The sequence below is a fragment of the Pristiophorus japonicus genome, unplaced genomic scaffold, assembly GCF_044704955.1.
Source record: "Pristiophorus japonicus isolate sPriJap1 unplaced genomic scaffold, sPriJap1.hap1 HAP1_SCAFFOLD_280, whole genome shotgun sequence".
NCBI lineage: Eukaryota > Metazoa > Chordata > Chondrichthyes > Pristiophoridae > Pristiophorus > Pristiophorus japonicus.
Window position 1 is genome coordinate 808,693 of NW_027252560.1, and position 27,349 is coordinate 836,041.

General features: G+C 45.0%; 1 protein-coding gene across 1 annotated transcript in view; it reads left to right on the plus strand.

Moving 5' to 3' along the window:
• LOC139247673 (sperm flagellar protein 2-like) overlaps positions 1–27,349 on the plus strand; it is a gene marked incomplete at its 3' end in the record, with an annotated part of 216,366 nt that overhangs the window by 142,772 nt on the left and 46,245 nt on the right. The window contains 2 exon segments of the mRNA XM_070871758.1: positions 11,399–11,518; positions 13,591–13,729. Of these exon segments, the coding sequence (XP_070727859.1) occupies positions 11,399–11,518; positions 13,591–13,729 (259 nt within the window).

The following is a 27,349-nucleotide window of genomic DNA, read 5'->3' on the forward strand; positions in this document are numbered from 1 at the left end:
TCTCCCCATCCCCCATGTGAACCCCCCCCCCCCCCCGCAACAAATCTTCACCCCCCCCCCCACCCCGCGCAAGAAGTTGGGTGGGTTTGGTTTGGGGATATGGGAGAATGTGGGTGTGTGGGGTTGGGGGATATGGGGAGTAGGTGGGAGGTGGGGTTGGGGGATATGGGGAGAAGATGGGTCGGTGGGATTGAAGTGTTCTGTCTATCCCAATGCATGGGGTGGACAATCCGGAGAAATTCAGCAGTTCGTGGGTATTTTGGGAGCGGGGCAGACGTGGCCACATTATGGAGCGGGGTGGAGGTGAGGTTGGGTAGGTGTGACCGCTGGTGCGTCACAACATCTCTCGACATCAGATAACGGAGAGGGTCACTGCGAACTCTGCAGCCACTTCAGTGGTAAACAAATACTGGGCCACCAGGGAGGGTTTCAGCCGGGCCAGTGGCCTGGCGCCCAAGAAGGGGTGCCAGGCTGCCGTTGGCTGCCCTGCTGAACCCGCAGGCATAATTGTCGGCCCAATCTGGCAGTCAGCTGACAATAAATAACATGGAGTCGCTGGCAGGGCCACCTCCCCTTTAAGGACAGCCACACCACCAGCCACAGAAAGAGTACCCAAGGCAAAAACCTGTGGGGCAATTTCGGGAAGTGGTCACCGATGGTCGGTAAAGGGTCGGCGCAGGCATGACGCGGCGAGGATACGGTGGAGCGATCCCGCACACCGCTCCAAAAATTTGGCAGATGGAATATGTTATATATGTAAACCTGTAAATACCATGGTTAACCACCAGAGGGCTCATCCCTGGAAGTCCCAAGGGATCCCACAATCCCTTGGGAGCACCTATATATAAGGAGACCTCACAGACTGGAGAGGCACTCTGGAGACCTGTAATAAAGGACTACCGTCACACATTACTTTGAGCTTACAGTATCTGGTCAGATTCTTTATTCAAGACATAACAACTGGCGATGAGATACAGATGACGAACCCCACCGCAACAATGCAGAGAACCGTGGTCATCCTGGAGAAATTTTCGGAGGGAGATGATTGGGAAACCTTCGTGGAGCGACTCGACCAATACTTCGTGGCCAAGGAGCTGGAAGGAGAAGTGAACGCTGCCAAACGAAGGGCGATCCTCCTCACCGTTTGCGGGGCATCAACGTATGGCCTCAGGAAAAACCTGCTCGCTGCAGCAAAACCCACAGAGCAGTCGTACGATGATTTGTGCACATTGCTCCGGGAGCATCTAAACCCAAAGGAAAGTGTTCTGATGGCGAGGTACTGGTTCTACACACACAAGTGGTCTGAAGGCCAGGAAGTGGCGAGCTATGTCGCCAAGCTAAGGCGCTTTGCAGGACATTGCAAATTTGAAGGACACTTGGAGCACATGCTCAGGGACTTCTTTGTACTTGGCATTAAAACATAGAAATTAGGTGCAGGAGTAGGCCATTTGGCCCTTCTAGCCTGCACCGCCATTCAGTGAGTTCATGGCTGAACATGCAACTTCAGTACCCCATTCCTGCTTTCTTGCCATACCGCTTGATCCCCCTAGTAGTAAGGACTACATCTAACTCCTTTTTGAATATATTTAGTGAATTGGCCTCAACAACTTTCTGTGGTAGAGAATTCCACAGGTTCACCACTCTCTGGGTGAAGAAGTTTCTCCTCATCTCGGTCCTAAATGGCTTACCCCTGATCCTTAGACTGTGACCCCTGGTTCTGGACTTCCCAACATTGGGAACATTCTTCCTGCATCTAATCTGTCTAAACCCGTCAGAATTTTAAACGTTTCTATGAGATCCCCTCTCATTCTTCTGAACTCCAGTGAATAAAAGCCCAGTTGATTTAGTCTTTCTTGATAGGTCAGTCCCGCCATCCCAGGAATCAGTCTGGTGAACCTTCGCTGCACTCCCTCAATAACAAGAATGTCCTTTCTCAGGTTAGGAGACCAAAACTGTACACAATACTCCAGGTGTGGCCTCACCAAGGCCCTGTACAACTGTAGCAACACCTCCCTGCCCCTGTACTCAAATCCCCTCGCTATGAAGGCCAACATGTTATTTGCTTTCTTAACCGCCTCTGCACCTGCATGCCAACCTTCAATGACTGATGTACCATGACACCCAGGTCTCGTTGCACCTCCCCTTTTCCTAATCTGTCACCATTCAGATAATAGTCTGTCTCTCTGTTTTTACCACCAAAGTGGATAACCTCACATTTATCCACATTATACTTCATCTGCCATGCATTTGCCTCACCTAACCTATCCAAGTCGCTCTGCAGCCTCATAGCATCCTCCTTGCAGCTCACACTGCCACCTAACTTAGTGTCATCCGCAAATTTGGAGATACTACATTTAATCCCCTCGTCTAAATCATTAATATACAGTGTAAACAGCTGGGGCCCCAGCACAGAACCTTGCGGTACCCCACCACTCACCGCCTGCCATTCTGAAAAGTACTCATTTACTCCTACTCTTTGCTTCCTGTCTGCCAACCAGTTCTCAATCCATGTCAGCACACTACCCCCAATCCCATGTGCTTTAACTTTGCACATTAATCTCTTGTGTGGAACCTTGTCGAAAGCCTTCTGAAAGTCCAAATATACCACATCAAATGGTTCTCCCTTGTCCACTCTACTGGAAACATCCTCAAAAAATTCCAGAAGATTTGTCAAGCATGATTTCCCTTCACAAATCCATGCTGACTTGGACCTATCATGTCACCTCTTTCCAAATGCGCTGCTATGACATCCTTAATAATTGATTCCATCATCTTACCCACTACCGATGTCAGGCTGACCGGTCTATAATTCCCTGTTTTCTCTCTCCCTCCATTTTTAAAAAGTGGGGTTACATTGGCTACCCTCCACTCCATAGGAACTGATCCAGAGTCAATGGAATGTTGGAAAATGACTGTCAATGCATCCGCTATTTCCAAGGACACCTCCTTAAGTACTCTGGGATGCAGTCCATCAGGCCCTGGGGATTTATCGGCCTTCAATCCCATCAATTTCCCCAACACAATTTCCCGACTAATAAGGATTTCCCTCAGTTCCTCCTCCTTACTAGACCCCCCAACCCCTTTTATATCCGGAAGGTTGTTCATGTCCTCCTTCGTGAATACCGAACCAAAGTACTTGTTCAATTGGTCCGCCATTTCTTTGTTCCCCGTTATGACTTCCCCTGATTCTGACTGCAGGGGACCTACATTTGTCTTTACTAACCTTTTTCTCTTTACATATCTATAGAAACTTTTGCAATCCGTCTTAATGATCCCTGCAAGTTCCTTCTCGTACTCCATTTTCCCTGCCCTAATCAAACCCTTTGTCCTCCTCTGCTGAGTTCTAAATTTCTCCCAGTCCCCGGGTTCGCTGCTATTTCTGGCCAATTTGTATGCCATTTCCTTGGCTTTAATACTATCCCTGATTTCCCTTGATAGCCACGGTTGAGCCACCTTCCCTTTTTTATTTTTATGCCAGACAGGAATGTACAATTGTTGCAGTTCATCCATGCGGTCTCTAAATGTCTGCCATTGCCCATCCACAGTCAACCCCTTAAGTATCATTCGCCAATCAATCCTAGCCAATTCACGTCTCATACCTTCAAAGTTACCCTTCTTTAAGTTCTGGACCATGGTCTCTGAATTAACTGTTTCATTCTCCATCCTAATGTAGAATTCCACCATATTATGGTACTCTTCCCCAAGGGGCCTCGCACAACGAGATTGCTAATTAATCCTCTCTCATTACACAACACCCAGTCTAAGATGGCCTCCCCCCTAGTTGGTTCCTCGACATATTGGTCTAGAAAACCATCCCTTATGCACTTCAGGAAATCCTCCTCCACCATATTGCTTCCAGTTTGGTTAGCCCAATCTATGTGTATATTAAAGTCACCCATTATAACTGCTGCACCTTTATTGCATGCACCCATAATTTCTTGTTTGATGCCCTCCCCAACATCACTACTACTGTTTGGAGGTCTGTACACAACTCCCACTAACGTCTTTTGCCATTTGGTGTTCTGCAGCTCTACCCATATAGATTCCACATCATCCAAGCTAATGTCCTTCCTAACTATTGCATTAATCTCCTCTTTAACCAGCAATGCTACCCCACCTCCTTTTCCTTTTATTCTATCCTTCCTGAATGTTGAATACCCCTGGATGTTGAGTTCCCAGCCCTGAACATCCTGGAGCCACGTCTCCGTAATACCAATCACATCATATTTGTTAACATCTATTTGCACAGTTTATTCATCCACCTTATTATGGATACTCCTTGCATTAAGACACAAAGCCTTCAGGCTTGTTTTTTTAACACCCTTTGTCCTTTTCGAATTGGCAGCATGAGTGTCACGGCTAGTACTGTGAACAAAGTAACGTTTTCAAATCGTAACGTGCAGGGCAGGACTCACTTGCCTGCAACTGCAAGTCCGCAGATGTGTGAGTCCACCATCAAGGGTGATGAATGCTAGGCCATTAACACCTGGTTGGTGCTGCGGGGGTGATCATCGTTTCCATTCATGCTGCTTCAAAGGATACGTTTGCAAGGGCTGTGGAACAGTGGGACATCTCCAACGTATGTGCAGGCGAGCTGCAAACCCTGCTAATCCTGCAAACCACCATGTTGCAGAGGAAGACAGATCCACTGTCTGAGGGTGCGAGCCAGTCCATAATGTTTAAAAAGACTTTCGATAAACTGTGGTGCAGCAAGGCCTCAAGGCCAGTCCTGACTCCCATTCATACTAAACTGAGAACGTACACAAAGGAACTGATTCCCGTAATCAGCAGTGCTATTGTAAAGGTCTCCTACGATGGAGCGGTGCACGAGTTACCATTCTGAGTGGTACCGGGCGATGGTCCCATGCTGTTCGGCAGAAGATGGCTGGGAAAGATATGCTGGAACTGGGACAACGTCCGCGTGCTCTCGCCCATTAACGATACCTCATATACCCAGGTCTTAAACATGTTCCCCTCGCTGTTCAAACTGGGCATCGAGATAGTCCAAGGAGCAAAAGTGCTGACCCATTTGATTCCGGGGGCGCGACCCATTCATCACAAGGTGAGAGCGGTACCATACATGATGAGAGAGAGGGTGGCGATCGAGCTGGACAGACTGCAATGAGAGGGCATCATTTCGTCGATTGAATTCAACGAGTGGGCCAGTCCGATTGTTCCAGTCCTCAAAGAAGACGGCACCATCCGAATCTGTGGTGATTACAAAGTAACTATCAATCGTTTCTCCCTGCAGGATCAATACCCACTACCAAAGGCAGACGACCTATTTGCGACGATGACTGGAGGGAAAACGTTCACGAAGCTGGACTTGACGTCGGCCTACATGACGCAGGAGCTGGGGGAGTCTTCGAAGGGCCTCACCTGCATCAACACGCACAAAGGTCTCTTCATTCATGACAGATGCCCGTTTGGGATTCGATCGGCTGCGGTGATATTCCAGAGGAACATGGAAAGCTTGCTGAAGTCGGTCCCACGCACCGTGGTCTTCCAGCACGACATCTTGGTTACAGGTTGGGACACCGTCGAGCATCTGCAGAACCTGGAGGAGGTTCTTAGTCGACTCAATAATAAGCCGACTAAGAACCTCCTCCAGGTTCTGCAGATGCTCGACGGTGGGGCTCAGGCTAAAACGCTCGAAGTGCATTTTCCTGGTGCGTGAAGTGGAGTTCCTGGGGAGAAGAATCGCGGCGGACGGCATCAGGCCCACCGATTCGAAGACGGAGGCAATCAAGAACACACCGAGACCACAGAACGTGACGGAGCTGCGGTCGTTTCTAGGATTCCTGAACTACTTTGGTAACTACTTTCCGGGTCTTAGCACGTTGTTAGAACCCCTGCACTCTTTACTGCGTAAAGGAGATGAATGGGTATGGGGTAAAAGCCAAAAAAATGTCTTTGAAAAAGCTAGAAAACTGTTATGCTCAAACAAATTGCTTGTGTTGTATGATCCATGTAAACGTTTGGTACCAGCATGTGATGCGTCGTCGTAAGAGATCGGGTGTGTATTGCAACAAGCTAATGAATCTGAGAAATTGCAACCGGTTGCTTATGCATCCAGGAGTCTGTCTAAGGCTGAGAGAGCCTACAACATGATTGAAAAAGAAGTGTTAGCATGTGTCTATGGGGTAAATAAAATGCATCAATACCTGTTTGGGCTAAAATTTGAATTGGAAACTGACCATAAGCCACTTATATCCCTCTTTTCTGAAAGTAAGGGGATAAAAACGAAAACATCTGCCCCCATACAACTACGCCATCCATCACAGGCCAGGCACAGAAAACTGTGCCAATGCTCTCAGTAGGCTGCCATTGCCCACCACAGGGGTGGAGATGGCACAGCCCGCAGATTTAGTTATGGTAATGGAAGCATTCGAGAGTGAGCAATCACCTGTTACCGCCCGACAGATTAGAACCTGGATGAGCCAGGACCCCTTACTGTCCTTAGTAAAAATAACTGTGTGCTCCATGGGAGTTGGTCTAGTGTCCCGTTAGAGATGCAGGAAGAAATAAAGCCGTACCAGTGGCGCAGAGATGAAATGTCTATACAGACAGACTGCCTCCTATGGGGTAATCGGGTACTGGTGCCAAAAAAGGCCAGGGACACTTTAATTAGTGACCTCCACAGTACCCATCCAAATATTGTAATGATGAAAACGATAGCCAGATCCCACGTGCGGTGGCCCGGTATCGATGCAGACTTAGAATCCTGTGCACAAATGTAACACGTTCTCAGTTAAGCAATGCACCGAGGGAGGTGCCACTAAGTTTATGGTCTTGGCCCTCCAAACTATGGTCGAGGGTTCATGTCGACTATGCAGGCCCATTCTTTGGAAAAATGTTTTTAGTGATTGAAGATGCGTACTCCAAATGGATTGAATGTGAGATAATGTCGGCAAGCACATCCGCTGCCACCACTAAAAGCCTGCGGGCCGTGTTTGCCACTCACGGCCTGCCTGATATCCTTGTAAGTGACAATGGGCTGTGCTTCACCAGTGCTGAGTTCAAGGAATTCATGACCCACAACGGGGTCAAACATGTCACGTCTGCCCCCTTCAAACCAGCGTCCAATGCTCAGGCAGAGCGAGCAGTGCAAACAATCAAGCAGAGTTTGAAGAGGGTAACTGAAGGCTCACTGCAGACTCGCCTATCCCGAGTCCTGCTTAGTTACCGCACAAGACCCCACTCACTCACAAGGATCCCACCTACTGAACTGCTCATGAAAAGAGCACTTCAGACAACGCTCTCGTTAGTCCACCCTGATCTACACGAACAGGTAGAGAGCAGGCGGCTGCAACAGAATACATACCATGATCGTGCAAATGTGTCACGCGAAATCGAGATGAATGATCCTGTATTTGTGTTAAACTATGGACAAGGTCCCAAGTGGCTTCCCGGCACTGTCGTGACTAAAGAGGGGAGTAGGGTGTTTCAGGTCAAACTTTCAAATGGACTCACCTGCAGGAAACACTTCTACCAAACCAAACTCAGATTCACGGACTACCCAGAACAACCCACACATACACAAGTGGCAACGGTTGACCACGAAGCAGAACCCATCACCCGCAGCAGCCCAGCAGGACTCACCGCCCCCAGCAAGCCCAGCAAGGCCAGCTGCGCAGTAGCCCAGCGAGGGCCCAACAAACGACTCACCAAAACCAGCATTTGCACCGAGACGATCAACCAGGGAAAGGAAGGCCCCAGATCGACTCACATTGTGAATAATTACACTATTGGCTTTGCGGGGTGAGTGTTATTATGTATGTAAACCTATAAATACCATGTTTAACCACCAGAGGGCTCGTCCCCTGGAGTCCCAAGGGGTCCCACAATCCCTTGGGAGCACCTGTATATAAGGAGGCCTCACAGGCTGGAGAGACTCTGAGATCTGAAATAAAGGACTGCGGTCACACCTTACTTTGAGCTTGCAGTATCTGGTCAGATTCTTTATTCAGGACATAACAGAGTATAATGTTGGAAAGTGTGAGGTCATGCACTTTGGCAGAAAAAATCAAAGAGTAAGTTATTATTTAAATGGAGAAAGATTGCAAAGTGCTGCAGTACAGCGGGACCTGGGGGTACTTGTGTATGAAACACACAAGGTTAGTATGCAGGTACAGCAAGTGATCAGGAAGGCCAATGGTATCTTGGCCTTTATTGCAAAGGGGATGGAGTATAAAAGCAGGGAAGTCTTGCTACAGTTATACAGGGTATTAGTGAGGCCACACCTGGAGTACTGTGAGCAGTTTTGGTTTCCATATTTAAGAAAAGATATATTTGCTTTGGAGGCAGTTCACTGGGTTGATTCCGGAGATGGAGGGGGTTGGCAGTCAGGAAGCAGAGAGTCGGGATAAACAGGTCCTTTTCAGAATGGCAGGCAGTGACGAGTGGAGTGCCGCAGGGCTCAGTGCTGGGACCCCAGCTATTTACAATATACATTAACGATTTAGATGAAGGAATTGAGTGTAATATCTTCAAGTTTGCAGATGACACTGAACTGGGTGGCGGTGTGAGCTGTGAGGAGGATGCTAAGAGGCTGCAGGGTGACTTGGACAGGTTAGGTGAGTGGTCAAATGCATGGCAGATGCAGTATAATGTGGATAAATGTGAGGTTATCCACTTTGGTGGCAAAAACATGAAGGCAGATTAGGAAAAGGGAAGGTGCAACGAGACCTGGGTGTCATGGTACATCAGTCATTGAAAGTTGGCATGCAGGTACAGCAGGTGGTGAAGAAGGCAAATGGTATGTTGGCCTTCATAGCGAGGGGATTTGAGTATAGGAGCAGGGAGGTCTTCCTGCAGTTGTACAGGGCCTTGGTGAGGCCTCACCTGGAGTATTGTGTTCAGTTTTGATCTCCTAATCTGAGGAAGGACATTCTTGCTATTGAGGGAGTGCAGCGAAGGTTCACCAGACTGATTCCAGGGATGGCTGGACTGTCATATGAGGAGAGACTGGATCAACTGGGCCTTTATTCATTGGAGTTTAGAAGGATGAGAGGGGATCTCATAGAAACGTATAAGATTCTGACGGGACTGGACAGGTTAGATGCGGGAAGAACGTTTACGATGTTGGAGAAGTCCAGAACCAGTGGACACAGTCTTAGGATAAGGGGTAGGCCATTTAGGACTGAGATGAGGAGCAACTTCTTCACTCAGAGTTGTTAACCTGTGGAATTCCCTGCCGCAGAGAGTTGTTGATGCCAGTTCATTGGATATATTCAAGAGGGAGTTAGATGTGGCCCTTACGGCTAAAGAGATCAAGGGGTATGGAGAGAAAGCAGGAAAGGAGTACTGAGGTGAATGATCAGCCATGATCTTATTGAATGGCGGTGCAGGCTCGAAGGGCCGAATGACCTACTCCTGCACCTATTTTCTATGTTGACTTATAAGGAAAGGTTGAGTAGGTTGGGCCTCTACTCATTGCAATTCAGAAGAATGAGAGGTGATCTTATTGAAACGTATAAGGTTATGAGGGGGCTTGACAAGGTGGATGCAGAGAGGATGTTTCCACTGATGGGGGAGACTAGAACTCGGGGGCATGATCTTAGAATAAGGGGCCACCCATTTAAAACTGAGATGAGGAGGAATTTCTTCTCAGAGGGTTGTAAATCTGTGGAATTCCCTGCCTCAGAGAGCTGTGGAAGCCGGAACATTGAATAAATTTAAGACAGAGATAGAGAGTTTCTTAACCGATAAGGGGATAAGGGGTTATGGGGAGCGGGCGGTGAAGTGGACCTGAGTCCATGATCGGATCAGCCATGATGGTATTAAATGGCGGAGCAGGCTCGAGGGGCCGTATGGCCCACTCCTGCTCCTATTCCTGATGTTCTTATTAAAAGTAAAGTAGGGCAATATCTAAAATGGCGGCCCCCCCACAGGGCCTTGGCGGCCAGTCTGCACTAACCCGTGGCCCACGCTTTCAGGCGCCCACGGGCCTTATAAAAAGGGTCAAGGTCGGCCCCAGGGCATAGGGACAATGTTGTCCCGCAGGGATCTGTGTCGGGGCCACATCTATTGACAGTATTTATCAACAACTTCGATGATGGTATAAAAAGTCACATATGCAAATTTGCCGATAACACAAAGATCGGCAACAATGTAGGTGGAAGCCTAAAACGACACATTAAGTGAAGGTGCAAAACTGTGGCAAATGGATTTCAATGTTGGCAAATGTGAGGCTATCCACTTTGGACTTAAAAAGAATAGAAGAGGGCACTTTCTAAATGGTGAACAGCTAAAATCAGTGGAGGCCCAAAGAGACCTGGGGGAGGGGGGCGTCCAGGTACATCGATCATTAACGTGTCAGGAACACCTGCAGAAAATAATCACAAAGGCTAATGGAATGCTGGCCTTTATATCCAGAGGACTAGAGTACATGGGGGTAGAGGTTATGCTGCAGTTACACATCATCATCATAGGCAGCTCCTCGGAATTGAGGAAGACTTGCTTCCACTCTTAAAATAGGTGGCTGAACAGTCCAATACGAGAACCACAGTCCCTGTCACAGGTGGGACAGACAGTGGTTGAGGGAAGGGGAGGGTGGGACTGGTTTGCCGCACGCTCCTTCCGCTGCCTGCGCTTGATTTCTGCACGCTCTCGGCGATGAGAGCAGCTGTACAAAGCCCTGGCTAGCCCACACCTGGAGCACTGTGAGCAGTCCTGGGCACCACACCTTAGGGAGGATATATTGACCTTGGAGGGAGCACAGTGTGGGTTTACCAGAATGATACCTGGACTTTAAGGGTTAAGTTACGAGGTGAGATTGCACAAGCTATGGTTGTATTCCCTGGAATTTAAAAGGTTAAGGGGGGAATCTGATGGAAGTTTTCAGGATATTAAGGGGAACAGACAGGGTAGATAGAGAGATACTGTTCCTGCTGGTTGGGGAGTCGAGGACCAGGGGGCAGAGTGTAAAGATTAGAGCCAGACCTTTCAGGAGTAAATTAGGAAATACTGCTACACACAAAGGGGGGTAGAAGTTTGGAACTCTCTTCTACAAACAGCAATTGATGCTGGATCAATTGTTCATTTTAAATTGGAGACTGATAGATTTCTGTTAACCAATGGTATTGAGGGATATGGGCCAAAGGCGGGTGTATAAGAACATAAGAAATAGGAGCAGGAGTAGGCCAGACAGCCCCTCGAGCCTGCTCCGCCATTTAATACAATCATGGCTGATCTGATCATGGACTCAGCTCCACTTCCCTGCCCGCTCCCCATAACCCTTATCCCCTTATCGGTTAAGGGAGTTAGATCGCAGGTGAACTGTGATCTCATTGAATGGTGGAGCACTCACTCGAGGGGCTGAGTGGCCTCCTCCTGTTCCTATGTTGCATTGTAAGGCTCCCGTACAGTTTACAGATTTATTTGTGGGTCTTTGCAGGCCGCCAGTCCATATCCCCCGCTGTGCTTTCCCCTGTCATCGAGAATCCAGAGGTGATGAAGAGGAGGGAGCTGGTGGAGCGAATATACGCAGAGTACTTTGCAACGCTGGAGGATGAGGGTGAGTGAGAGGGTCTGTCCAGGATCGGCAACAGAGGAGGCCAGCCCGTCCTCAGGCTGACATTCCCCTTTAATGTCCCATTTAGTCCTAGTATTGGCTGATGGCAGAAGCTATTTTGTTTGGTCTTTTAACTCTGGTTTATGTACGTATCAGTCATCGAATTCCACACAGACCAAAATCTTTATTGATTACACAGAACAAATATCAGCAGCAAACTAAATATCGATTTATTTATTTTTAGCGATAGTTTTGTATACATTGTCTATATATTTTATACATTCTTGATGATATCTTGTCTACACCTATATATTCTTTGAAATGTTGTTATTGTACTGCGCTAGCTAGTCATCTTACAGAATTTCAAAACGCCAAATAATTTTCTACTCAATTCAACAAATATTTTATAGTGTAGCAGAACCTGTTTAATTTCATACTTTAAGATTAAAGCATCTAATCAAACCTAAATTGAGCCAAGTAGATGCAATACCTTTCTTGTACAACACGGCACAGCTTGTCTGAGCTGCACTTACCATTCATCACTGTAATTTGTTACTGCCCGACTGATGTAATGGTACAGGAGATCTCCCAGTGAGCAAAGTGTCACCTTCATCATCATAGGCAGTCCCTTGCAATCGAGGAAGACTTGCTTCCTCTCTTTAAAAAAAAAAGAGTCCTTAGGTGGCTGAACAGTCCAATACGAGAACCACAGGTGGGACAGACAGTGGTTGAGGGAAGGGGTGGGTGGGACTGGTTTGCCGCACGCTCCTTCCGCTGCCTGCGCTTGGTTTCTGCATGCTCTCGGCGATGAGACTCGAGGTGCTCAGCGCCCTCCCGGATGCACTTCCTCCACTTAGGTCGGTCTATGGCCAGGGACTCCCAGGTGTCGGTGGGGATGTTGCACTTTATCAGGGAGGCTTTGAGGGTGTCCTTGTAACGTTTTCTCTGCCCACCTTTGGCTCGTTTGCCATGAAGGAGTTCCGAGTAGAGCGCTTGCTTTGGGAGTCTCATGTCGGGGCCATGCGGACAATGTGGCCCTGCCCAGCGGAGCTGATCGAGTGTGGTCAGTGCTTCGATGTTGGCCTGGTCGAGGACGCTAACGTTGGGGATTTGTCGGATCTTGCGGAGACATCGTTGTGTAAAGTGTAGTAGAGAGGCGGTAGAGACCCCCTGATGCTATTTCCGTCACCCCAGAATATCCGGGAGAGGGTTGGAGTGCCAGGGCCAGTTGTTGAATGAGCTGGGGGGGAGGGGCTATGTTCGGTCCCATACTCCACCAATGGAGCTCCCATTTTAGGGGCCATCGGACCAACGTCGAGCCCCGGTCTGATTGGAGAGGCTGAGGGAGCGTCCAAAGGTAATTCCCAGGCCAGGGACTGGGGCTGGAGGACACATCCCTGCTGTTCTCAGACAGTAGCCACAGGTTCTACTGTAGGTCTCATGTCATATCTCACACACCGAGACACTCGCACCGAGACACTCGCACCGAGACACTCGCACCGAGACACTCGCACCGAGACACTCGCACCGTGAGACACTCGCACCGTGAGACACTCGCACCGTGACACTCGCGCCAAGACACACGCACCGAGACACTCGCACCGTGTGACACTCTCACCGTGTGACACTCTCACCGTGTGACACTCGCACCGTGTGACACTCGCACCGAGACACTCGCACCGAGACACTCGCACCGAGACACTCGCACCGAGACACTCGCACCGAGACACTCGCACCGAGACACTCGACACTCGCACCATGAGACACGCACCGAGACACTCGCACCGAGACACACGCGCCGAGACGCCCCCACGCCCGCACTCAAATACGGGGTGCAGAGCATCATAGCCAAGCCTGATGTTGTCCTGAACAGTCACTCCACACTGATCCGCTGCAGGAACCTTGGCTGACTTGCCCCTTTCCACCCCACGGAGTATTGTACACCGCAGGCCCCAGCGGGCAGTGCCATACCCTGCCAGGCAATGCCCATCGCTCACTGAGCAATGGGGGCTGTTTGAGAATCCTTTCCCTGCTCTCTCATTTCGACAGTAATCCCTGGCTCTGTTTCTTCCCAGCACTGGCGGTCAGGACCCGGCTGGAGATAATCAAACTCAAGGCCATGACGGTGGTCCAGGAGCTCAAATCAAAGGCCGAAGAAGTCTTCACAGTCATGGAGGATGGGCTCGGGAACAGATTCTTGCAGGAAATGGAAAGGTACTCGAGATGGGGTTCAGGGTGTGACAGCAGGTGAAGGTTCCCAGTAACGGGAAGTTCTCCCGACCTCTCCCCTCCCTGCCCCTCCTCTCCCCTTCCTACCTCTCCTCTCCCCTCCCTGCCCCTCCTCTCCCCTCCCTGCCCCTCCTCTCCCCTCCCTACCCTCTCCTCTCCCCTCCCTACCCTCCCTACCCTCTCCCCTCCCTGCCTCTCCTCTCCCCTCCCTGCCTCTCCTCTACCCTCCCTGCCTCTCCTCTCCCCTCCCACCCCTTCTTTCCCTCCCCCCCGACTCCTCCTCTCTCCTGCCTCCTCCTCCTCCTCCTCCCCCTCCCTCCCTCTTGCTATGGCCCCCTCACCATCCCACTCCACTGTCCCTCCCCCTCCTCTCCGTCAAACTTAAAAGCTGTTAAACTTTGTAGAAAGACCGAATTCACTGAATCAGAGACACACAATACAAACATCAACAACTTGCATCTATCATCATCATAGGCGCTCCCTTGTATCGAGGATGACTTGCTTCCACGCCAAAAAGGGATGAGTTCACAGGTGTTTCAATGAAGGACCTAATATTCCAGATCCCGAACTACATCCTGAAGGGTGGAAGATACATGTGTGGGGATTTTTTTAACGTGGGGTGACCGTTAAACACCAGCCACCACACGGGCTTGACAGAGCTAGGTCTTGGTCCAGTGGCAAGGATTAACCAGGACCACTGGAGACCTGCTCTGCTGCACAGGCCTAGTGCACTCACATATCGCAGTGTGGGCTGGTCCGTGCTGCCCCTGGGCCCTCACCTCTTCTGGGTCCCGTACCCTCATTTGCCGCACCTCCGCCACGATCTATCGCCTATCCCAACGATGTCCCCGCAAGATCCTGCAAATCCCCTGGGAGGACAGACGCACCAACGTTAGCGTCCTCGACTAGGCCAACATCCCCAGCATTGAAGCACTGATCACACTTGATCAGCTCCGCTGGGCAGGCCACATTGTCCACATGCCAGACACGAGACTCCCAAAGCAAGCGCTCTACTCGGAAATCCTTCACGGCAAACAAGCCAAAGGTGAGCACAGGAAACGTTACAGGGACACCCTCAAAGCCTCCCTGATAAAGTGCAACATCCCCACCGACACCTGGGAGCCCCTGGCCAAAGACCGCCCTAAGTGGAGGAAGTGCATCTGGGAGGGCGCTGAGCACCTCGAGCAAAGCTATCTTAGATCTGGTCCTGTGTAATGAGACAGGAAAAATAAATGATCTCCGCGTAAAAGATCCTCTCGGAATGAGTGATCACAGTATGGTTGAATTTGTAATACAGATTGAGGGTGAGGAAGTTGTGTCAGAAACGAGCGTACTATGCTAAAACAAAGGGGACTACAGTGGGATGAGGGCAGAGTTGGCTAAAGTAGACTGGAAACACAGACTAAATGGTGGCACAATTGAGGAACAGTAGAGGACTTTTAAGGAGCTCTTTCATAGTGTGCAACAAAAATATATTCCAGTGAAAAAGAAGGGCGGTAAGAAAAGGGATAACCAGCCATGGATAACCAAGGAAATAAAGGAGAGTATCAAATTAAAGACCAATGCGTATAAGGTGGCCAAGGTTAGTGGGAAACTAGAAGATTGGGAAAATTTTAAACAACAGCGAAGAATGACTAAAAAAGCAATAAAGAAAGGAAAGATAGATTACGAAGGTAAACTTGCGCAAAACATAAAAACAGATAGTAAAAGCTTTTACAGATATATAAAACGGAAAAGAGTGACTGAAGTAAATGTTGGTCCCTTAGAAGATGAGAAGGGGGATTAAATAAAGGGAAATGTGGAAATGGCTGAGACCTTAAACAATTATTTTGCTTCGATCTTCACAGTGGAAGACACAAAAACCATGCCAAAAATTGCAGGTCACAGGAATGTGGGAAGGGAGGACCTTGAGACAATCACTATCACTAGGGGGGTAGTGCTGGACAGGCTAATGGGACTCAAGGTAGACAAGTCCCCTGGTCCTGATGAAATGCATCCCAGGGTATTAAAAGAGATGGCGGAAGTTATAGCAGATGCATTCGTTATAATCTACCAAAATTCTCTGGATTCTGGGGAGGTACCAGCGGATTGGAAAGCAGCTAATGTAACGCCTCTGTTTAAAAATGGGGGCAGACAAAAGGCAGGTAACTATAGGCCGGTTAGTTTAACATCAGTAGTGGGGAAAATGCTTGAAACTATCATTAAGGAAGAAATAGCGGGACATCTAGATAGGAATAGTGCAATCAAGCAGACGCAGCATGGATTCATGAAGGGGAAATCATGTTTAACTAATTTACTGGAATTCTTTGAGGATATAACGAGCATGGTGGATAGAGGTGTACCGATGGATGTGGTGTATTTAGATTTCCAAAAGGCATTCGATAAGGTGCCACACAAAAGGTTACTGCAGAAGATAAAGATACGCGGAGTCAGCGGAAATGTATTAGCATGGATCGAGAATTTGCTGGCGAACAGAAAGCAGAGAGTCGGGATAAATGGGTCCTTTCGCGTTGGAAATTGGTGGTTAGTGGTGTGCCACAGGGATCGGTGCTGGGACCACAAATGTTTACAATATACATAGATGACCTGGAAGAGGGGACAGAGTGTAGTGTTACAAAATTTGCAGATTACACTAAGATTAGTGGGAAAGCGGGTTGTGTAGAGGACACAGAGAGGCTGCAAAGAGATTTGGATAGGTTAAGCGAATGGGCTAAGGTTTGGCAGATGGAATACAATGTCGGAAAGTGTGAGGTCATCTATCTTGGGGGGAAAAAAACAGTAAAAGGGAATATTATTTGAATGGGGAGAAATTACAACATGCTGAGGTGCAGAGGGACCTGGGGGTCCTTGTGCATGAATCCCAAAAAGTTAGTTTGCAGGTAATCAGGAAGGCGAATGGAATGTTGGCCTTCATTGCGAGAGGGATGGAGTACAAAAGCAGGGAGATCCTGCTGCAACTGTACAGGGTATTGGTGAGGCCGCACCTGGAGTACTGCGTGCAGTTTTGGTCACCTTACTTAAGGAAGGATATACTGGCTTTGGAAGGGGTACAGAGACGATTCACGAGGCTGATTCCAGAGATGAGGGGGTTACCTTATGATGATAGATTGAGTAGACTGGGTCTTTACTTGTTGGAGTTCAGAAGGATGAGGGATGATCTTATAGAAACATTTAAAATCATGAAAGGGATAGACAAGATAGAGGCAGAGAGGTTGTTTCCACTGGTAGGGGAGACTAGAACTAGGGGGCACAGCCTCAAAATACAGGGGAGCCAATTTAAAACCGAGTTGAGAAGGAATTTCTTCTCCCAGAGGGTTGTGAATCTGTGGAATTCTCTGCCCAAGGAAGCAGTTGAGGCTGGCTCATTGAATGTATTCAAGTCACAGGTCGATAGATTTTTAACCAACAAGGGAATTAAGGGTAACGGGGAGCGGGCGGGTAAGTGGAGCTGAGTCCACGGCCAGAGCAGCCATGATCTTGTTGAATGGCGGAGCAGGCTCGAGGGGTTAGATGGCCTATTCCTGTTCCTAATTCTTATGTTCTTATGTCTCATCGCCGAGAGCATGCAGAAACCAAGCGCAGGCAGTGGAAGGAGCGTGCGGCAAACCAGTCCCACCCACCCCTTCCCTCAATGACTATCTGTCCCACCTGTGACAGGGACTCTGGTTCCTGTATTGGACTGTTCAGCCACCTAAGAAATCACCTCTCATTCTAGAAACATAGAAACTAGGTGCAGGAGCAGACCATTCGGCCCTTCGAGCCTGCACCACCATTCAATATGATCATGGCTGATCATTCCCTCAGTACCCCTTTCCTGCTTTATCTCCATACCCCTTGATCCCTTTAGCTGTATGGGCCATATCTAACTCCCTCTTGAATATATCCAATGAACTAGCATCAACAACTCTCTGCAGTAGGGAATTCCACAGGTTAACAACTCTCTGAGTGAAGATGTTTCTCCTCATCTCAGTCCTAAATGGCCTACCCCTTATCCGAAGACCATGTCCCCTGGTTCCGGATTTCCCCAACATGAGGAACATTCTTCCCACATCTAACCTGTCCAGTCCCGTCAGAATTTTATATGTTTCTATGGGATCACCTCTCATCCTTCTAAACTCCAGTGAATACAGGCCCATTCGATCCAGTGTCTCCTCATATGTCAGTCTTGCCATCCCGGGAATCAGTCTGGTGAACTTTCGCTGCACTCCCTCAATAGCAAGAACGTCCTTCCTCAGGTTAGGTGACCAAAACTGAATACAATATTCCAGGTGAGGTCTCACCAAGGCCCTGTACAACTGCAGTAAGACCTCCTTGCTCCGATACACAAATCCCCTCGCTATGAAGGCCAACATACCATTTGCCGCCTTCAACGCCTGCGGTACCTGCATGCCAACTTTCAATGACTGATGTACCATGACACCCAGGTCTCGTTGCAGCTCCCCTTTTCCTAATCTGTCGCCATTCAGATAATATTCTCCCTTCATGTTTTTGCCCCCAAAGTGGATAACCTCACATTTATCCACATTATACTGCATCTGCCATGCATTTGCCCACTCGACTAACCTGTCCAAGTCACCCTGCATCCTCTTAGCATCCTCCTCACAGCTCACACCGTCACCCAGCTTAGTGTCATCTGCAAACTTAGAGATATTCCACTCAATTCCTTCATCTAAATCATTAATGTATATTGTAAGTAGCTGGGGTGCCAACACTGAGCCCTGCGGCACCCCACTAGTCACTGCCTGCCATTCTGAAAAGTACCTGTTTATCCCGACTCTCTGCTTCCTGTCTGCCAACCAGTTCTCTATCCACGTCAGTAATTAACCTCAATCTCTTGTGTGGGACCTTGTCAAAAGCCTTTTGAAAGTCAAAATACACCACATCCACTGGTTCTCCCTTGGCCACTCGACCAGTTACATCCTCAAAATATTCTAGAAGATTTGACAAGCATGATTTCCCTTTCATAAATCCATGCTGACTTGGACCAATCCCATCACTGCTCTCCAAATGTGCTGCAATTTCATCTTTTATAATTGATTCCAACATTTTCCCCACTACTGATGTCAGGCTAACCGGTCTATAATTACCCGTTTTCTCTCTCCCTCCTTTTTAAAAAGTGGTGTTACATTAGCTACCCTCCAGTCCATAGGAACTGATCCAGAGTCGATAGACGATTGGAAAATGATCACCAATGCATCCACTATTTCTAGGGCTACTTCCTTAAGTATTCTGGGATGCAGACGATCAGACCCAGGAAATTTATTGGCCTTCAATCCCATCAATTTCCCGAACACAATTTCCCGCCTAATAAGAATTTCCGTTAGTTCCTCCTTCTCACTCGACCCACTAGTATTTCCGGAAGTTTATTTGTGTCTTCCTTCGTGAAAACAGAACCAAAATATTTGTTCAACTTGTCCGCCATTTCTTTGTTCCCCATTACAAATTCACCTGAATCTGACTGCAAGGGATCTACGTTTGTTTTCACTAATCTTTTTCTCTTCACATATCTATAGAAGCTTCTTCTAAACTGTAAGGAATATAGGCCCAGTCTGCTCAATCTCTCCTCATACAACAATCCCCCTATCCCAGGAATCAGTCTGGTGAACCTTTGTTGCACTCCCTCTGTGGCAGGTTTTCCTTGGGTAAGGAAACCAAAACTGTACACAGTACTCCAGGTGTGATCTCACCAGGGCGCTATGTAATCACAGTATACACAAATCCTCTTGTAATAAAGGCCAACATACCATTTGCTTTCCTAATTGCTTGCTGTACCTGCATGTTAACTTTCAGTGATTGGTGTACAAGGAACCCCCAGGTCCCTCTGAACACCAACATTTCCCAATCTCCCACATTTAAACAATACTCTGCTTTTCTATTTTTCCTCCCAAAGTGGATAACTTCACATTTCTCAGCATAATATACCATTTGCCATGTTCTTGCCCACTCTATATCCCCTTGAAGTCTCTTTGCATCCTCATCGCAACTTACATTCCCAGCGAGCTTCAAATCATCAGTACCCTTGGATATATTACACTGTCATCAGTACCCTTGGATATATTACACTGTATCATCAATACCCTTGGATATATTACACTGTATCATCAATACCCTTGGATATATTACACTGTATCATCAATACCCTTGGATATATTACACTTGTATCATCAATACCCTTGGATATATTACACTGTATCATCAATACCCTTGGATATATTACACTGTATCATCAGTGCCCTTGGATATATTACACTTGTATCATCAATACCCTTGGATATATTACACTGTATCATCAATACCCTTGGATATATTACACTGTATCATCAATACCCTTGGATATATTACACTGTATCATCAGTGCCCTTGGATATATTACACTTGTATCATCAATACCCTTGGATATATTGCACTATCATCAGTACCCTTGGATATATTACACTTGTATCATCAATACCCTTGGATATATTACACTTGTATCATCAATACCCTTGGATATATTGCACTATCATCAGTACCCTTGGATATATTACACTTGTATCATCAATACCCTTGGATATATTACACTGTATCATCAATACCCTTGGATATATTACACTGTATCATCAGTGCCCTTGGATATATTACACTGTATCATCAGGGCCCTTGGATATATTACACTATCATCGGTACCCTTGGATATATTACACTGTATCATCAGGGCCCTTGGATATATTACAATGTATCCTCGGTGCCCTTGGATATATTACACTTGTATCATCAGGGCCCTTGGATATATTACACTGTATCATCAGGGCCCTTGGATATATTACACTGTATCATCAATACCCTTGGATATATTACACTGTATCATCAGTGCCCTTGGATATATTACACTGTATCATCAGGGCCCTTGGATATATTACACTGTATCATCAGGGCCCTTGGATATATTACAATGTATCCTCGGTGCCCTTGGATATATTACACTTGTATCATCAGGGCCCTTGGATATATTGCACTTGTATCATAAGTGCGCTTGGATATATTACACTTGTATCATCAATACCCTTGGATATATTACACTGTATCATCAATACCATTGGATATATTACACTGTATCATCAGTACACTTGGATATATTACACTGTATCATCAATACCATTGGATATATTACACTGTATCATCAATACCCTTGGATATATTACACTATCATCAATGCCCTTGGATATATTACACTATCATCAGTACCCTTGGATTTATTACACTATCATCAATATCCTTGGATATATTACACTGTATCATCAGTGCCCTTGGATATATTACACTGTATCATCAGTGCCCTTGGATATATTACACTGTATCATCAATACCCTTGGATATATTACACTTGTATCATCAATACCCTTGGAAATATTACACTGTATCATCAATACCCTTGGATATATTACACTTGTATCATCAATACCCTTGGAAATATTACACTGTATCATCAGTGCCCTTGGATATATTACACTGTATCATCAATACCCTTGGATATATTACACTGTATCATCAATAGCCTTGGATATATTACACTGTATCATCAATACCCTTGGATATATTACATTTGTATCATCAATACCCTTGGATATATTACACTGTATCATCAGGGCCCTTGGATATATTACACTGTATCATCAGTGCCCTTGGATATATTACACTGTATCATCAATACCCTTGGATATATTACACTGTATCATCAATACCCTTGGATATATTACACTTGTATCATCAATACCCTTGGATATATTACACTGTATCATCGGGGCCCTTGGATATATTACACTTGTATCATCAATACCCTTGGATATATTACACTTGTATCATCAGGGCCCTTGGATATATTACACTTGTATCATCAGGGCCCTTGGATATATTACACTGTATCATCAATACCCTTGGATATATTACACTTGTATCATCAATACCCTTGGATATATTACACTATGTATCATCAGGGCCCTTGGATATATTACACTGTATCATCAGTACCCTTGGATATAATACACTGTATCATCAGTGCCCTTGGATATATTACACTGTATCATCAATACCCTTGGATATATTACACTGTATCATCAGTACCCTTGGATATATTACACGATCATCAGTACCCTTGGATATATTACAGATCAGGGCCCTTGGATATATTACACTTGTATCATCAGTACCCTTGGATATATTACACTATCATCAGTACCCTTGGATATATTACACTGGTATGATCAATACCCTTGGATATATTACACTTGTATGATCAGTACCATTGGATATATTACACTGTATCATCAGTACCCTTGGATAGATTAGACTATCATCAATAACCTTGGATAGATTACATTGTATCATCAATACCCTTGGATATATTGCACTTGTATCATCAGTGCCCTTCGATATAGTACACTGTATCATCAATGCCCTTGGATATATTACACTATGATCAGTGCCCTTGGATATATTACACTGTATCATCAGTACCCTTGGATATATGTATCATCAGTACCCTTGGATAGAAACATAGAATCATAGAAAATAGATGCAGGAGCAGGCCATTCAGCCCTTCCAGCCTGCACCGCCATTCAATGAGTTCATGGCTGAACATGAAACTTCAGTACCCCCTTCCTGCTTTCTCGCCATACCCCTTGATCCCCAAGTAGTAAGGACTTCATCTAACTCCCTTTTGAATATATTTTGTGAATTGGCCTCAACTACTTTCTGTGGTCGAGAATTCCACAGGTTCACCACTCTCTGGGTGAAGAAGTTTCTCCTCATCTCGGTCCTAAATGGCTTAACCCTTATCCGAAGGATATATCACACTGCAACATCTGTACCCTTGGATATATTGCACTGCATCATCAGTATCCTTGGATATATTACACTGGTATCATCAGTACCCTTGGATATATTACACTATCATCAGGGCCCTTGGATATATTACACTGTAACATCAATACCCTTGGTTTTATTACACTGTATCATCAGGGCCCTTGGATATATTACACTGTATCATCAGGGCCCTTGGATATATTACACTGCATCATCAATACCCTTGGATATATTACACTGCATCATCAATACCCTTGGATATATTACACTGTATCATCAGTGCCCTTGGATATATTACACTGCATCATCAATACCCTTGGATATATTACACAGTATCATCAGTAGCCTTGGATATATTACACTGCATCATCAATACCCTTGGATTTATTACACTGCATCATCAATACCCTTGGATATATTACACTGCATCATCAATACCCTTGGATATATTACACTGTAACATCAGTACCCTTGGATATATTATACTGCATCATCAGTGCCCTTGGATATATTACACTGTATCATCAGTGCCCTTGGATATATTACACTGTATCATCAGTGCCCTTGGATATATTACACTGCATCATCAATACCCTTGGATATATTACACTGCATCATCAATACCCTTGGATATATTACACTGTATCATCAGTGCCCTTGGATATATTACACTTGTATCATCAGGACCCTTGGATATATTACACTGTATCATCAGGGCCCTTGGATATATTACACTTGTATCATCAGTACCCTTGGATATATTACACTGTATCATCAGGGCCCTTGGATATATTCCACTTGCATCATCAGTACTCTTGGATATATTACACTTGTATCATCAGTGCCCTTGGATATATTACACTGTATCATCAGGGCCGTTGGATATATTACACTTGTATCATCAGTACCCTTGGATATATTACACTGTATCATCAGGGCCCTTGGATATATTACACTGTATCATCAGGGCCCTTGGATATATTACACTGTATCATCAGTACCCTTGGATATATTACACTTGTATCATCAATACCCTTGGATATATTATACTGTATCATCAGGGCCCTTGGATATATTACACTGTATCATCAGGGCCCTTGGATATATTACACTGTATCATCAGTACCCTTGGATATATTACACTTGTATCATCAATACCCTTGGATATATTATACTGTATCATCAGTGCCCTTGGATATATTACACTTGTATCATCAGTACCCTTGGATATATTACACTGTATCATCAGGGCCCTTGGATATATTACACCGTATCATCAGCGCCCTTGGATATATTACACTTATATCTTTTGTGCCCTTGGATATATTACACTGTATCATCAATACCCTTGGATATATTACACTGTATCATCAGGGCCCTTGGATATAGTACACTGTATCATCAGGGCCCTTGGATATATTACACTTATATCTTTTGTGCCCTAGGATATATTACACTGTATCATCAATACCCTTGGATATATTATACTTGTATCATCAGTACACTTGGATATATTACACTGTATCATCAGGGCTCTTGGATATATTACACTCGTATCTTTTGTGCCCTTGGATATATTACACTGTATCATCAGTACCCTTGGATATATTACACTTGTATCATCAGTGCTCTTGGATATATTACACTGTATCATCAGGGCCCTTGGATATATTACACTTGTATCATCAGTGCCCTTAAATATATTACACTGTATCATCAATACCCTTGGATATATTATACTTGTATCATCAGTACACTTGGATATATTACACTGTATCATCAGGGCTCTTGGATATATTACACTTGTATCTTTTGTGCCCTTGGATATATTACACTGTATCATCAGTACCCTTGGATATATTACACTTGTATCATCAGTGCTCTTGGATATATTACACTGTATCATCAACACCCTTGGATATATTACACTGGTATCATCAGTACCCTTGGATATATTACACTGTATCATCAGGGCCCTTGGATATATTACACTGTTTCATCAATACCCTTGGATATATTACACTGTATCATCAGGGCCCTTGGATATATTACACTTGTATCTTTTGTGCCCTTGGATATATTACACTGCATCATCAGTACCCTTGGATATATTACACTTGTATCATCAGTGCTCTTGGATATATTACACTGTATCATCAGGGCCCTTGGATATATTACACTGCATCATCAGTACCCTTGGATATATTACACTTGTATGATCAGTACCATTGGATATATTACACTGTATCATCAGTACCCTTGGATATATTACACTGGTATCATCAATACCCTTGGATATATTACACTGTATCATCAATACCCTTGGATATATTACACTTGTATCATCAATACCCTTGGATATATTACACTGTATCATCAGTGCCCTTGGATATATTACACTGTATCATCAGTGCCCTTGGATATATTACACTGTATCATCAGTACCCTTGGATATATTACACTTGTATCATCAATACCCTTGGATATATTACACTGTATCATCAATACCTTTGGATATATTACACTGTATCATCAATACCCTTGGATATATTACACTGTATCATCAGTACCCTTGGATATATTACACTGTATCATCAGTACCCTTTGATATATTACACTTGTTTCATCAGTGCCCTTTGATATATTACACTGTATCATCAATACCCTTGGATATATTACACTGTATCATCAGGGCCCTTGAATATATTACACTGTATCATCAGGACCCTTGGATATATTGCACTGTATCATCAATACCCTTGGATATATTACACTGTATCATCAATACCCTTGGATATATTACACTGGTATCATCAGTGCCCTTGGATATATTACACTGTATCATCAGGGCCCTTGGATATATTACACTGTTTCATCAATACCCTTGGATATATTACACTGTATCATCAGTACCCTTGGATATATAACACTGTATCATCAGTACCCTTGGATATATGTATCATCAGTACCCTTGGATAGAAACATAGAAACATAGAAAATAGGTGCAGGAGCAGGCCATTCAGCCCTTCCAGCCTGCTACGCCATTCAATGAGTTCATGGCTGAACATGAATCTTCAGTACCCCCTTCCTGCTTTCTCGCTATACCCCTTGATCAACGAGTAGTAAGGACTTCATCTCACTCCCTTTTGAATATATTTTGTGAATTGGCCTCAACTACTTTCTGTGGTAGAGAATTCCACAGGTTCACCACTCTCTGGGTGAAGAAGTTTCTCCTCATCTCGGTCCTAAATGGCTTACCCCTTATCCGTAGGATATATTACACTGTAACATCAGTACCCTTGGATATATTACACTGTATCAGCAGTACCCTTGGATACATTACACTGTATTATCAGTACCCTTGGATATATTACACTGTATTATCAATACCCTTGGATATATCACACTTGTATCATCAATACCCTTGGATATATTACACTGTTTCATCAATACCCTTGGATATATTACACTGTATCATCAGTACCCTTGGATATATTACACTTGTATCATCAGTGCCCTTGGATATATTATACTGTATCACCCTTGGATATATCACACTTGTATCATCAATACCCTTGGATATATTACACTGTATTATCAATACCCTTGGATATATTACACTGTATCTTCAATACCCTTGGATATATTACACTGTATCATCAGTGCCCTTGGATATATTACACTGTATCATCAATACCTTTGGATATATTACACTGTATCATCAGTACCCTTGGATATATTACACTTGTATCATCAATACCCTTGGATATATTACACTGTATTATCAATACCCTTGGATATATTACACTGTATCATCAGTACCCTTTGATATATTACACTTGTTTCATCAGTGCCCTTTGATATATTACACTGTATCATCAATACCCTTGGATATATTACACTGTATCATCAGGGCCCTTGAATATATTACACTGTATCATCAGGACCCTTGGATATATTACACTGTATCATCAATACCCTTGGATATATTACACTGGTATCATCAATACCCTTGGATATATTACACTTGTATCATCAGGGCCCTTGGATATATTACACTGTTTCATCAATACCCTTGGATATATTACACTGTATCATCAGTGCCCTTGGATATATTACACTTATGTCATCAGTACCCTTGGATATATTACACTTGTATCATCAATACCCTTGGATATATTACACTGTATTATCAATACCCTTGGATATATTACACCATATCTTCAATACCCTTGGATATATTATACTGTATCATCAGTGCCCTTGGATATATTACACTTGTATCATCAATACCCTTGGATATATTACACTGTATCATCAGGGCCCTTGGATATATTCCACTTGTATCATCAGTGCCCTTGGATATATTACATTGTATCATCGGGGCCCTTGGATATATTACACTTGTATCATCAATACCCTTGGATATATTACACTGTATCATCAGGGCCCTTGGATATATTACACTGTATCATCAATACCCTTGGATATATTACACTGTATCATCAGTACCCTTGGATGTATTACACTGGTATCATCAATACCCTTGGATATATTACACTGTATCATCAATACCCTTGGATATATTACACTTGTATCATCAATACCCTTGGATATATTACACTGTATCATCAGTGCCCTTGGATATATTACACTGTATCATTAGTGCCCTTGGATATATTACACTGTATCATCAGTACCCTTGGATATATTACACTTATATCATCAATACCCTTGGATATATTACACTGTATCATCAGTGCC